Here is a 14136-nt window from a genome sequence, read left to right on the forward strand (position 1 = left end):
AATGCGATTTGTGTTAATGAAATTGCCAATATTCATTTGCACCCAGAGTTGTACAGAAAAAAAATAACTTCACATATTCTACTGCAAAATACATTTTTGGGGGAAAGTTCACATTTTGCAATGCTTCAGAGGGTAATGTCATAAATGATTAATTGATGACTTGTGCACATTTTCATTTTGTGCATACCCCAACCCCTGTTCCCAAAAACAACCCCCAAAATTTTGCTAACCCTCCCCACAATCATCCTTGTAAAGCTCCAAAATGCAGCACACAGACGCCAACAGCATGAAACAGTGTTAAATTGCAATTAATTATGTACACACAGAATGCACTATACATCTATCTCGCTCTAAATTCCATGTATCATGCATTCATACACACAAAATGTAAATAGAATTTATTAACAAATTGTTTGAGCAAATGTTTTACTGAGAAATTTCGTTATAACATTCCAAATCTCCATGGGCCTTCCCCCAGTAGTGTGTATACAACGAAAACTGCCATCCAAAGCCATTTCAATTGCATTTTGCAAATGACCACAAAAGGACAAAGTTCCATGTTAGGTACACAAAATATCTATGTACATATGGCAAATAAAGCTCATGGGCACACTTGTGCAGTAAGAGCATTTTGCAAAAGGAGAACGTTCATTTTCAAGCCTTAGTCAAACACAATTTAGACAAAAGCAAAAATATCTAACTAAACAAATTCAACTAGTGAAATAATATCATACTGTCAATTAATTCAAAATAACCCTACAAAACACTGCAAGTGTTAATGTGCTATAGGTGCCATACGAATTGTACATAATGAAGAGTGAATTTTCATTTTGAGCAGCAAAATACATCATTATGTAGAGCTTAATGTAAGCTCTCAACAATCGAACCCATATAATACCTACCTCTTATGTACCATACATACTGTTTTAAGGATAAGATGGGTTTGAGAGGTATTTTCATAACATTTTGAACTAGATCTTCCCAAGACGCAACATTTATTATGTATACATATGTATGTTATTATGTATATAGCTGAAGTAGCAATGACCCTGCATACCAATGCCAATCGATTTCATTAAAAATTGATAACTTTAACACACTAAACACAAAGCCAGACTTTAAATTGGGTAGACAAAACAATCGGAATTCGAAATGAAGAGGTGATTTATGGATATTTGTTTATATTTTCTGTTTATTTATGTAGATTTGTTATCGCACTCAATTGATTGTTATGGTGGAAATTATTTAAACAAGCAGGTAAATAGATTTATTTGAAAGTATTTTTGGAATTTATGGTTTGTTTAGCATTTCATTTAATTAGAGGACAAAAGGTTTGAATGAGAATTTTTGTTTAAAGAAAATATCTGAAGAATTTTTGAAAATTAAGTAAAAAAATTTTCAAAAGACATCTCTTGTAGGAAAATGTTTCGGAAAATGATAAGTAATGATTTTCTCGAATCTTTAACAAAATTGATTGCTTTTTAATGAGTTGCTCCTGAAATATTCTTTGTAAAAATATTTTTAAAAAATCTTAAACTGTTTTATTCTGCCTAAAGCATCTCGAAATCAATTTTAATGCCCAAAGAAAAAGCTTTTCACGAATTATATGGATTTTTCACCAATATAATTGGATTATTCCATCATATTCAGACTAAACGTCAAAAAAATCAAAATATTCCTTAGTTATACACCCCTTGATTTAAAGGTAATTTACAAGAGATGTCGCAATTTGCCCCATTCTCCTCTAGTCAGAAACACTAACTTGCAAATTAAATTACTCGCCTTGCATTAAAGTTTGCAGGATTTGCAGTGACATAAGTTGATGTTTTAATTATGTTGAAACTGTAGGAATTATCCTTCAGCTGTTTGTGACATTTGAGATTTTCTCAAAAGAAAAATCTTAAATTTAGCTTGAAAGTAGGTACATACATATGTGCTATACATGGGAGATTCTTAACTTCATTTTCATTATCCCATTGTTGTTGCATTAAATTGTACATCTGTGCATGCAATGATTTGTGGGTTTTTTGCACGCCTAGTTCTATGTATGGTAGGTGCTGCACGGGGGTGGAGGGTGCGGAAAGAGATGACTGAACTAACAAAAACACTATTTTTCGGAAGTATTCACCCTCAGAATCTATTTGACAATGTTTATACGTGTGCACCATGAGTTGGTGTTGTTTATTATGGAAAACAATTAAATGGAATTTATTATTACCAGCATTGCAGTCCATAAATTATCTCCTCGATTTTTACACCAACTATTTTTTGGCTTTGTTTCCCCAAACAACGGTCAGAGCTTTTCAGCTGTGCCTGGCTTAGTTTTTTTTTTCGGGAGCGAGGGTGACTTTTGTATACATTCTATTTTAGCGCCGTGTGGCACCCATTCACCCCGGGTTACCCACATGAGGGAAGCACATAGCACAGAAAAGAAAGGATTTCAGTATGTCTTTGCGTTCCATTCATTTGCTCTTCTTTAGTCTGACTCCCACTGCTCCCACAATCGCACTTTGTTGATATAATGTTGGTTGATTCTTGTATGGCTTTATGTGATATTTGTGTGCTTATACGTCTGATGGTGAGGAGGTCGATGGGTGGTGTTCACCTCATAAAAATAAATTGAATGTGAAATGTAGCACATCACATATCCATGTCGAAGTGATACGGGGGAGTGGGTGTCGAAATCACCCTGACACTTTCTCATTATCATAAAAATGTTGTACATTCCAGTTTTTTTTGCCAGGATGCTGTTGCAAAAAAAAATTGGAGAACCTCCCCCTCGGATTCGCTGGAGTGAGCACACATTTTTCTCACCCCAACCCCCCACATGAAGACTTTCATGGGATTGGAGTGTCGCAGAAAAAAAAAGCTTCACATCTTGGGAGCTCAGAGAGCATTACATAAATGTCTCCTTCTGCTGCTATCTCATGTCCAAATCACCCCGCATCCATACAAGACGACGGGGAGACTATGTGAGGTGGATGAGTAGGTGTAACAATTTTATCATGTCGCACGTAGGCAGGTCGACGGTGGTAATTTGAAGCCTTCTACAAGCCATTTATTCCAAAGCATACAAAACCATATGAGGAGACTTGTATGAGGATGTTCCGGGGTGAAACACTGTCCGTACCTAAGGTCAGATTGTCTCCCAACTACACCATGTGTCGTCCATTTAAGATAAAAAAAAAAGACAAAACATTTTTATCTCTTCATAAAGTGAAAGAATTTATGAAGAAAATTTAACATTTTTTTTTAGCTAAAATTCTTGAAATTTCAAAATACGCCCCTTTATATTCTTCCCTACAACCATCATTTCATGGTATTCCAACAAATTTATGAATATATCCTTTTTGAGAAAAAAAGTCATCCACAAAAGCTCTCAAATCGCAATAAAAATATATATGCGATTTCATATAAGAGATGATTCGCATTGGAAAATTGCCGAATGACTGAAGAAGAAGAAGAAAAAAATGTTGAAACTACATTTTCCAGTAGAATTATGACGGTATCGTGTGTCATGTGAGAGTAAGTCTAAATCGTTTCTCACTCAAGTGTGGAAGGGAAGAAAATCAAGAGATTACGAGGATTATCCCTTTTGACCTCATTCATATCTCGGTGAATTTTGTGATTCTTCCACCATTCAACATTGTTACCCCACACTTGGTGGCTCCTTCTATGCCAATGTCCTACATACATGATATCATGATGACTTTAAAGTTTAACTCTGTTAAACTTTTATCACTTCTACTGTGTCTTGGTGTGTTCATGTGCATAAAATGTACGCATATAGTGTTGAAGATGGTGAGAAGGAATCATTTAAATTTGTTTTAAAAGAAACAATAAAATTTTTAAAGATAAAAAATAGAAAAAGTAATTTTCCAATAAATTTTTCCCAAAAAAATTTATCATTTCTTTATGATAAATAAAAAGATTTTCAATCACAATTTTGTCTGTGATTCTTTTCCATCTTCAGTGTGTATTTTAACTATCAATTCTTATTCTTTTGATTTTTTCCTGAGAGCCCTAAAGGAAAAACACTTGACAAGAATAACACATCCCGACCAATTTCTTTTTATACACAAAAAAAATTCTTCTCATATGAACGACATGGGAAAAAGACAATTTCATTCAATGTCTATTGCCCTCCATTCCTATTTTACCACAAAATGCATATAAGCAGTTGAAGAGAGAGACACAAAGAAAATGAATCCTTTAGTGTAAGTGCAGTGCGAGGAATATTTTTCCTTTCTCTGTCTTTTTTTCCCGGATGTGCTATTGCGGAGGTTGAGGGGGTGAGTCTTCCACATAGTAAAACAAGTAAATAAACATTAGAGCTTATATTTCGTAGTACAAGAGGCGAATGAAATAGCAGTGGGTGGTTTGGGTTAGGAAAAGAAACATAGAAAAGTAAAACCCACAGAAAATGGCTTCAAGCACTTTACATTATTTCATGTCAATAAAATGGAACATCTTGGTGTCCTTGAGCTGAATATTTCCATTTTCCCCAGACAATTATCTCCATTTTTTCGGAGACCAGGAAGACTCGGAAGACACAGAGGACTTTGCGGAGAGCAATACTGGATTAAGATGTTCTTGAAAGTGGATGAGAATACGACATAATATCCTTGTTCAAAATTCAATGCACTTGTAAGTTGTGTTATGACTTTAATAGAGGTTAAAAAGGAGGTTCTTTTGCATTACTTTTAACAAGGATTCTTAAGAAAATCTAACAAAAAAATTACAAAAAGTTATTTTTGATTAGAATTTTATATTTTCACTCCTCAAAAAAATTTATTTGTAGTTTTAACATTTTTGTCATTTTATTTTTGTAAAGTATCCAAAAATATTTAACCATCATTTAGGTTCTATGACAGTTATCCGTTTTTGACTAAATTTCAATAAATCCAAAAAATATCAGACAATTTTTTTTTTTAAAATGATCATTCACAATCTCTGCAAAATAAAAAGGCTCCAAATGTAGAATATTTGAGGACCACCACCTACATAAAATTACATATGAAATACATATGTACATATGTACATATGTATGATGTGATCATTATTATGCAAAGTCCATGGGAATTGAATTTTTAGCATGTGGGTGAGTCGAGGTCATGGAAAAAAGCTCTTTCAGACCAATTTCATTATCATAAGATTTTGGGGGCAAATGATTTTCCACAGAGAGTGAGCGACTTTTGAATGTAGAACAAACCCCCTGAGAGTGGCCTACATATAGTGTTTTGGAGGAAAACGAGTGGGATTTAATGCAACATGGCGATGTGAGTAATTTTGCAAAGTTCCTCTTTCGATTCGCCTCACGGAAGATTCCATGACCAAAAGTTAGCTGATGCTCCACAACATGATCGTTTTCATTCTTCAACTCTTGCCCACTATATATTAAACTTGCTAGAGGAGACTAAACATTTAAGCAAGAATAACTTTATCCTAGCTCTTTTTGGCATTACTCCCGCCGCCGGAAATTCACCCACTTCACCTTTTTTGTTTGAAAATTCAAACAGGCACACCCCCTCCTAACGAAAAGTTCTTTGCAAATTCAACCAACACAAAACATCCCTCGCATTTCTTTCCGCATATTCGCTTGTGAAACTCATCTATGATGACAGCTAAAATTAAAAACCGCATGAAAAATTGTGGCGAGAGAAAAAAAAGAGTTAGTATCAATTCGTTATTTTACGTAATTTTATATTATATACTCCATCTCTGTCCGTGGAATTAATTGAAATAACAAATTGAGTTAAATTATGAGAAATAAACGCTGCAGAAAACAGACGATGAATTATGGCTGAAGGGGTTTGTAAGTTTCACAACTTTTGCAGCACAATTCACTTTGCTCTGACTCCCACCACATTCACTTCTACACTCAACTAAATCCACGGAAAAACCAAATATTTCATTGGCTTTGGCTTTCACCCAGTACACCCTTTTTCAGTGCTTTTCTTCAGTAGTTTTTTTTTTATCCATTCACACACAAAAATAATGAAATCATAAAATTTTCCGAAAAAAAATTCAAAAGAATGAAAATAAATTTTTGTAATCCAACAAATTGTCTGAACAGCACATTCTAATATTTTTCTATGAAAATCATATATCTCTTTTTATGACATAAATCCACCATACACTGCACTCTGTTCTAATTTCAAGAAAAATGCACAAATTTCTTGCTCTGAATATCAAAGAATTCCACTAAACATTCATCTTGGATAAATTATGTCTGCTTTAGCCAAAAGAACATGATGAGATTCTCAATTTTTCTTAACGTTCTATTGTTAGATCTAATGGTTTATTTCAAATGCTTTCAAAATTCAAAAAAAAATGTTAAATTGAACAAAGAGGGTCTTTTATTTAAATTAGAAATAAGATAAAATTACCAGATAAAGGACCTTATTCGGCGACCAAGAAACCCTTGTAATCTTTAAATTTTGTACTGAAATTTCAAGATTTCAAGCCAATTTCAAAGGTTTCTTGGTCGCTGAATATGGCCCAAAATCTCAATAAAAACGTTTAAAAAATCAAATTATAGAAAAAATAGCAAGTACACCCGAGAATCTCCTACGAAAAAATTCCAATTCATTTAAATTGTATTTCCATAGGAGGCGAAAAGAAAAACAAAGATTATGTAATTCATAAATATTGTGCAATAATAATATATTATTTATTTTCATTACAATTTACCAAATGTTCCGATAAATGCTGTAAACAATGTTTTATTTTCCATCAACAATCGCCTGGAGATACGAGCTATTATACATAAAAATACAAAACATAAAAGAACAAGAGAAATATTACAGAGAGGGAGTGAGAATCATGGTTTGAGGCATGTTTTAAGCACCCCTTTTACATCAGAGATTAAAAAACTAAGCCATGGGATTTTTGTGGGAGATTTGAAGAGAATCAATTTCCGGGGTCTACCTGCCTTCAACTTCTCTATATAATCCATCGCATTAATGCAGAAAACGTGGAGAAGTAAAAATTCCCCATATCCGGCTTGTGTGAGGTGTAATGAATTGGCACAACCCTATTCATCGTCTTGGGGGTGGGCTATTCTGGTCGAGGAGGGTGCAATAATGTGTGGGATTGGGAAATGGGGGAAGAGAATAATAACCGGAAACCTTTTGCATAGTAAAATGCTATCTCAATGGCTCTATGTATGTGATATTTATATATAGCGCTGTAAATGTTTTTTTTTTCTATGTGAAGCCGCTTTATTTTCCGTGAAACACCAGCTGGAGGAGGGGGTTGCACGTGGGGTGGAAATGTTGTATGATTTACGTGCTAAGAGAATTTCACATTAGAAGAGAGCTTCTCAACAATAATTCCCCCCAACACTGGAGCTTTATTCAGTGTGGTGGCCTTTTTTGCTTGCTTCATGGCTTACGGTCATACACCCTGGCAATATTGGGGAGGATATGGCATATTTTCTCGTACTTTCGGTATAAGCTAAAAAGGAAAAGAACAATAGATGATGACACTGCCGGCAGCCACAATAATCTCAGAACAAACTCTTGTATATCTTTGTGGGTGGATGAGCCGCAGGGGTGTGGAGACAACAAAGTATGTGTGGTATTCAACCTGGAAGCAGGACAATATGCACGCGTTGATTGTCAATAAATGACATCGTGACTAGCATGCATGGAGCGCATTCCTTTCGTGAAAGCCAAAAAGCTCACAAAGCGAGAGAGCTGATGTGCTTTTGCTACGCTGCAATTAAGCAGCCTTTATTGTCAACCCCAGACTACCCCCCGGGGTGTGTTTGCACCACCTCACGGTCCGTTTACCACGGGAAATATTTGTGGTTGGCGAAATTTGCTCTGTACCAATCGTTCACTTCGCACAGCAACGCTGAGATTGCCCTCGATGCACGTCACGGGGCGCCGAAGCTTTGGGTGCACTTTCCTCTTCGGCAATTCAATATGTACCACTTTCTCCACCTTCATACTGCGTGGACGACGCCCCAAGAGGTGTGCATCACCGCATCGTGTAGACTTCATGGTAACCGCCACCAAATACTCCCGCAATTGTTGTCTCAGCACGCGATTACCCTGTTGAAGGGCGGACCTCTCCTCCTGCAGATATGCACAGTCCAAGCGAGCTCTATTGAAGCGAATCCAAAAGCTCTCCATCCTCGAAAACAGCTTGAATGTTGCCTGTAATAAGTTGCACAGTATGAACGAGAGTGCTAATGGGTACAAAGGGCTTGAATTTATTGTCACAGCAAGATATTTCCAAGGATATTTCCTTATGATAAAAAATAAACCCGTTGTTCTCCTAATTGCGTAATTAGAGCTTTTAAGTTCAAAATTGTGGTATACCAACTAAATCTAGTTCTGAAGGAAATGATTTAGATTATGTAGATTCGAATTAATATTGAGATGATACTTCTTATTTACTCAAATCCAATCCGTAAATCGTAAAAATTTCAATCAATTTATGGAATAAAATTCAGCAAAAAACCATAAGTTTCAATATTCATAAAAGCTCTATCAATAAAGCTCAATAAAATAACTTTCCTTGGAAGTTAAAGGAAAGACGTCCGCCTTAAGGTTTTGTATTTAGAATTCGCTTTATATTTCACCACACGTGTAACAAAATATCGGTCCATTATGTAAGCAAGGGAGAGCTGCGAACACAGTGTATGGGCAATATATATATATTAGTTTCGAATGCCTTTCAAAGAGAACTTGGAAGTTTCCTGACATGAAACTTTCTGTGAGAAACTTTTAACTGTCTTATTACATTAGAGTCAGCTCTAAAGTCGGCTGTATGTGTGTGTACTGTAATTAAATGGTATTCCACACAAGTGGCCACATCATGTATTGAAAATTTAGGTGAGTATATAACTCCTCTTTTGAGTAGAGCTTAAACTTGGAGTGAAAGCTTTTAATTTTAGGGAAAATCTTCAAAATTCTTAAACTTTTGGTTCATGTTTTGGACCAAGTTTTGAGGCATATTTCATTAATTATTACCTATATGAGAAATTCTTCAAAAGCTTAATGCAACAACTTAGACAAGTTAGACAAGGAATACCAACTAGGATAACGTGTAAAGCTTATTACTTGAATTCTTTGCAATGCTGTAACTTACATTCTTAAAATCATCCTTTTGGGAGTCCTCAATTTCCGACCACTTCTTCACAGCTTCATTGTTGAATGGTATCACTTTTTCCCGCTCTGTCTCCAACTTCCTGCAAATTGACACCAACTGCAGGATGACGTTGCCTCTCTTCACGACACCCTGAAGCTGCCGTATAGCACTGGAGCTACTGACCACAAGTCGACGAATTCTCTCCTTGTCCTCCTTTGCCCCCACGACGAGAGCTCCCTTTGATTGGTCATATCGCTCAAGGAGTCTACTTTTGAATCTCTCCAGCTGAGCCACTGTAAAGTCCTTTTCCTCTCGAGTAGCCGTGAGTTGGTATCGTAGTTCAGCGATGTTTTCTGTATTTCTCGCCACTTCAAAGTAGTGAGCTTGAATGAGTTTTGTATCCTCCTCATCGCGACGCTTCAAATCCAGATATTCATCGTGGAATTCCTGGGTGTAGGTGAGGTAAGTGTTGAGTACTTGCTGAAAATCCGTCCAGAGGAGCTCCATTGATTGCTCACAATCTTTTGTGACTTCCTCGAGACGAATTGTCATGGAATTCCGGAGGTCATCGGTGCGCTTTGTGTGCTCCTCTTCGGCTGTTTGCTCATCCTGTGTAATCTCCGTTTCTAAAGCAAAGCAAATGCACTCAAGATCTTCCTGGGCAGCATCCTTGCGTACACGATACCGTGCCATTTGCCCATGAAAACGCCCCAGCATCGATTGCTTCTCTGTCACGTACCACTCATGCCAAAACTTGAGACGTTCAGAGTGCAGTGCTAAAAGTGGGATGAAAATGGGGCGTAAATCGATAACATGCACTCGTGATAGGGGTGACTGGGGCAATTTTAATTAAATTATTTCTGTAGCTTTCCTTGGAGGATGATGCTGAATAATTATTTTTTTATGGATTTTTTTTACAATTTTCTTTCAATGCTTTGCTCTATATTGAAGTAAAAGATTATTCTTCAACTTCAGGGGCTGATAAGAATATATTTAATCAGGAAAATCGTTAAAAAATTCAAAAATTGATCTTCAATGTCCGCCTTTCCTCTAGAGAATTATAACACAAAATTCTCTCTATAATAATGAAATAAAAATTATTTTTTGTAGTCCTAAATTGCCCAGGTCTCCCCTTCATTTCCTAGGTGCAATCTTACTTATTATTCTCTCAATATTCTCCACATGAGCGTGTAGCATGGTAGCGTAGAGCTCTTCTGATTCATCTAAATCGCACAGAAGGCGCCTAATGACTTGATTCTTGTGCTCAATGGATTCTCCACAGAAGACCTCCACGCACTTGATTTCCTCCTTGAGCTCTTCACACTTGAGCTGACGCAGAATACTCCGCCACTCTTGGTTGATTTTCGCCATGTTGAGTCTCGTGAAGGCATCCTCGCGCTTTAGCTTATTCTACCCCCGAAAAAAAATACGCATATTCAGCTTGATGTCTCCACCATGTGAGTATCAATGCAAAACATCACTCACTTTCATATACAGAGCTATGAGTGTTTCCTTCCTCCTTCTGGCTTCTTCCTCCATATCCGCCCTGTGCTGCAAATATCGTGCTCGTTCCTCTTCCGACATTCGCGCCAATTTATTTCCTCCCTTCTTCTTCTTCCCCATCTTCACCGAAAAATTCTTCCTTCAATCCAATTAACTACTCAATAATCCAACAACTTAATCCACTTTCCAATGCACTTCCTTCGGTGCGGAACTTCCGTTTTTTCACCACCACCTCCCACTGACCAGGAAAAGTTTTGTGAAAAATAAACAGTGGAAAATGGGTGTTTCCACGGTGAAAATCGTGGCAACCAAACACACTTACAATTTGTGAAGGAAGAACTAAATTGATTAAACAGTGTTTGGTATCCGTTCCTCGCCATTCCTACCGTTTGTGAAATCCAAAGTGAAGAAAATTGAAAACAACAGTGAAATGTCTGAAGCACCAATAGTTCCGCCAGATGACGATGAAATCCAGAAATTCATCTCAAATGTGATTACAGAAAACATGAGAAAATACTCACCAGAAGATGATTGTAAGATATTGCATTTCTTCCCCATCTATCCATAAAACTTTCTATAAAATAATGCTTTCTTTCGTATCGCATGAGTTGTCAACAATATGTATTAGGAAAAGAACTGATGAAGTATTGTAATAAAATCCTTTTTCTTGGCTTGCTCGATAAGAAAAGGAGGATATTTATTTAGGAGTTTTCATTACACATGTCAAAGATATATGAGTGACTAAGAAATCTTGTAAATGGCAATAAAGCAACTAAAGCATACAGTACAGAGTGTAAAAAACCTAGACTTGAGAAGCTTAATACTAGCATAGAAAACCTAGACCTTGCTTTAAAAAAAATCAGCCTACTTTAAAAAACTAGGCCTGGCTTAAAAATTTTCGGTTTATCTTGAAAAACTTGGGCTTACCCTGAAAAACTTAGACCTAGCTTAAAAAACTTCTAGCTTAAAAATTAAGGCCTATCTTTAAGAGCTTATAGCATTAACTTAAAAAACTTAGGAATAGTTAAAGAAATTAGGCCTAGTTTAAAATGGTTTTCTCTGATATTAAAAGAGCCTTAAAAAATAACTTCCTTCCCCAATATACTTTTTACGCTCATTAGAACAATTTTTAAAAAGATTTTAATTATTCTTTAACAGCTTGGACCGACCGACATGAGAGATTAGAATTCGACATACTTTCATCTCGCGTAATAAGAATTTTCGACATTCTAATTGAACGTGTGGAAATGTTTCTCTGTCTTCCTGCCATGGTAGAAGAGCCCAATCTACTTGAGAATCATCTTTCTGACGAGCAAATTGACTTCCTCAAAATGACAATCCTCAACCCCGAATGTAGAGCAATGCCTGAGATTTTAAAGATCATTACCCAATCGACTCTTATGGAGAAAGTAGCTGACTTCCGAAGCCGCATCTCCATGGAGGGTAACAATGTGCTCCAAAATTTGCATGAAGTACGGAAGGTTGCTGGATGGAGGTTGAAAATGACATCGGCGCGTGAGATCATCAAGGACCGTATGTTGCACCAGATGTACAAGGATAATGCCAAGTTCTCCACGAAGGTGGCCGACCTGAGGCGAAAGTATGAGGTGGAGCGCAGAAAGACAGACGCAATCCTCGCCATCAAGCTCCACACCATTGATAAGTGTCGACGTGAGATTGAAGGGAAGAAGCGTGAAAATCAGGAATATATCAATCATCAAATGTCAGTTTACATCCCGCACCTCACAATGATTTCCAACACCTCGTTTAACCTCCACCAAAGATATTGCCCTTTAGCCCTTTCCCCCAAACTGCCACCTATTCAATTGATATACCCCCACGAACTCTATACGAATCATGGGGTGAATGTTTTCACATGATTTGTGGCAATTTCTTTTCTATTTTCTTCTCTTTTCGGGTTTAAAGACAAAAGTATTTCAATTTTGTTAAAGCATGTTCCTTCTTTTGGCTTTTTTCCATCATGAATTGAATTTTTTTCTTGCAAATTTAGACAATTTATGGCAATTTTGAGGGAATCAATATTCTCATTTTTTTATTTGATTTTCAATTTCAATTAATTCATTTATAAATCAATTTTATTCAAATTCTTTTCACGGTTTTTTGCTTGAGATTTTTCTTTGGAGATCAGAGAAATTTTCTTTAAAATTAAAGGAGAACTTTGCCCGCAATAAATCTTTATTAGTCATAGAGAAAAAAATCCCAGCCAATTCGTATTAGTAATCTAAAGTATATTTTTCCTCTTCTCTCAATGTAGTTTTCAGTCTGAAAAAAATATGATGAATATCTGTGAGATGAGCAAGAAGAACCAGCAGGAGTTGCGACGACAAATAGAGCAATCACAAACTTTCTATGAAAATCTCCTGCAGCGAAATCTCATTGCTGAAGAGCATCTGCGGGAGCGCAAGTATGGGGCATACCGCAAATTTCACAATCGCATTCAATAGAATGCCTAATTCCAAATGCATTTTCCAGGCAGGCAATTCAGGATCAATTGTTAGGGTGGATTGGAAAGTATGACGAGGACATTGGCGATAGAAGTAAAGAGCTTATGCAGCTCGAAGCTATTATTTGTGAAGAGCGAGGACGATTGGATTCGCTCAAAAGGCATTTTATGGCACAAGAAGTGGAGTACATTCGTTTGATGGCACAAAAGGAGGCTGAAGAGAAGAGGATTCAAGAGGAGAAACTCCTACTCTTCATGATGAATCATGCAGCTGTGACAATCCAGCGGTGGTGGCGTCGTGTCCTTGCACGTAAGAAGTCCAAAAAGGGTCGAAAAGGCAAGGGGAAGGGCAAACGAAAGAAGTAATTTCCCTCCATTGGGAATGTTTTGCATCCTTTCGGGAAATAAATCAAAATTACTAGCCCTTAAATTTGATTATATATAGCGAAATGTAAGCATGAGAAAATTGAAGAAATTGTGGGAAAATCCGGGAAATCTTGTGGAAGGAATAAATCTCTTTAAACAAAGATTAAAGGAATTTCTTTTGAGAGAAAGAAAAAAAAGTCTTTGGACTTTTTTCTTGATAGATACTTTCAAAGAAGAATTTTTCATTTACCACAAAGCGTGAGATAATTAATTGAAGTTGAAAAATAATCCTCAATGTCAATCAAAATCACATAAACTTCGATCAATCAGGCGGAAAGTTCGACAGCGAGGATTCATTGCGGGGGTGAAGTCTTTAATTATTACCAGCTAATCAGTGTTTAGCACTTTTATCCATTTAATCGACCGCACCACACATAACCACCGTGTCAGTATCAGAGTTCAATTAAGTGGAATTTTGGAATTCCACATGAAGGTCGAAGATACGATATATATGTTGTTCAACTATACATACCTTAGAAAATAGAATGAGGTGGCACGAAATCGACAATCCCTGTGGAAAAGTCTGCCCCCCATGACAAGCACAGACATAGATGAAAATGAGGGAAATCAAGTGAAAATCACAACAACGCCCGCAAATTCCAATTCTCCTTATGGTCTCCATCCCTCTGCTGTACACACAA

The 14136-nt window shown here is 36.5% G+C and overlaps 3 protein-coding genes across 3 annotated transcripts in view; 1 reads left to right on the forward strand and 2 right to left on the reverse strand.

Moving 5' to 3' along the window:
- Positions 1-14136, reverse strand: part of LOC129792487 (STAM-binding protein-like A) — a 781560-nt gene that overhangs the window by 375009 nt on the left and 392415 nt on the right. The window lies entirely within an intron of this gene.
- LOC129792207 (dynein regulatory complex subunit 2) lies at positions 7614-10761 on the reverse strand. The gene is made up of 4 exons (XM_055831042.1): positions 10588-10761; positions 10260-10512; positions 9103-9878; positions 7614-8165 (listed from the first exon to the last, which is right to left on the reverse strand). Exons 1-4 carry the CDS (start codon positions 10723-10725, stop codon positions 7782-7784), a joined length of 1551 nt encoding a protein of 516 aa, XP_055687017.1. The 5' UTR covers positions 10726-10761; the 3' UTR covers positions 7614-7781.
- LOC129786935 (eukaryotic translation initiation factor 3 subunit A-like) lies at positions 11036-13435 on the forward strand. Its single transcript, XM_055822199.1, has 4 exons — positions 11036-11138; positions 11764-12328; positions 12881-13030; positions 13099-13435. The coding sequence occupies exons 1-4, from the start codon at positions 11036-11038 to the stop codon at positions 13433-13435; spliced, it is 1155 nt and encodes a 384-aa protein (XP_055678174.1).

Source organism: Lutzomyia longipalpis, chromosome 1 (genome assembly GCF_024334085.1).
Source record: "Lutzomyia longipalpis isolate SR_M1_2022 chromosome 1, ASM2433408v1".
In the NCBI taxonomy this organism is placed as follows: domain Eukaryota; kingdom Metazoa; phylum Arthropoda; class Insecta; order Diptera; family Psychodidae; genus Lutzomyia; species Lutzomyia longipalpis.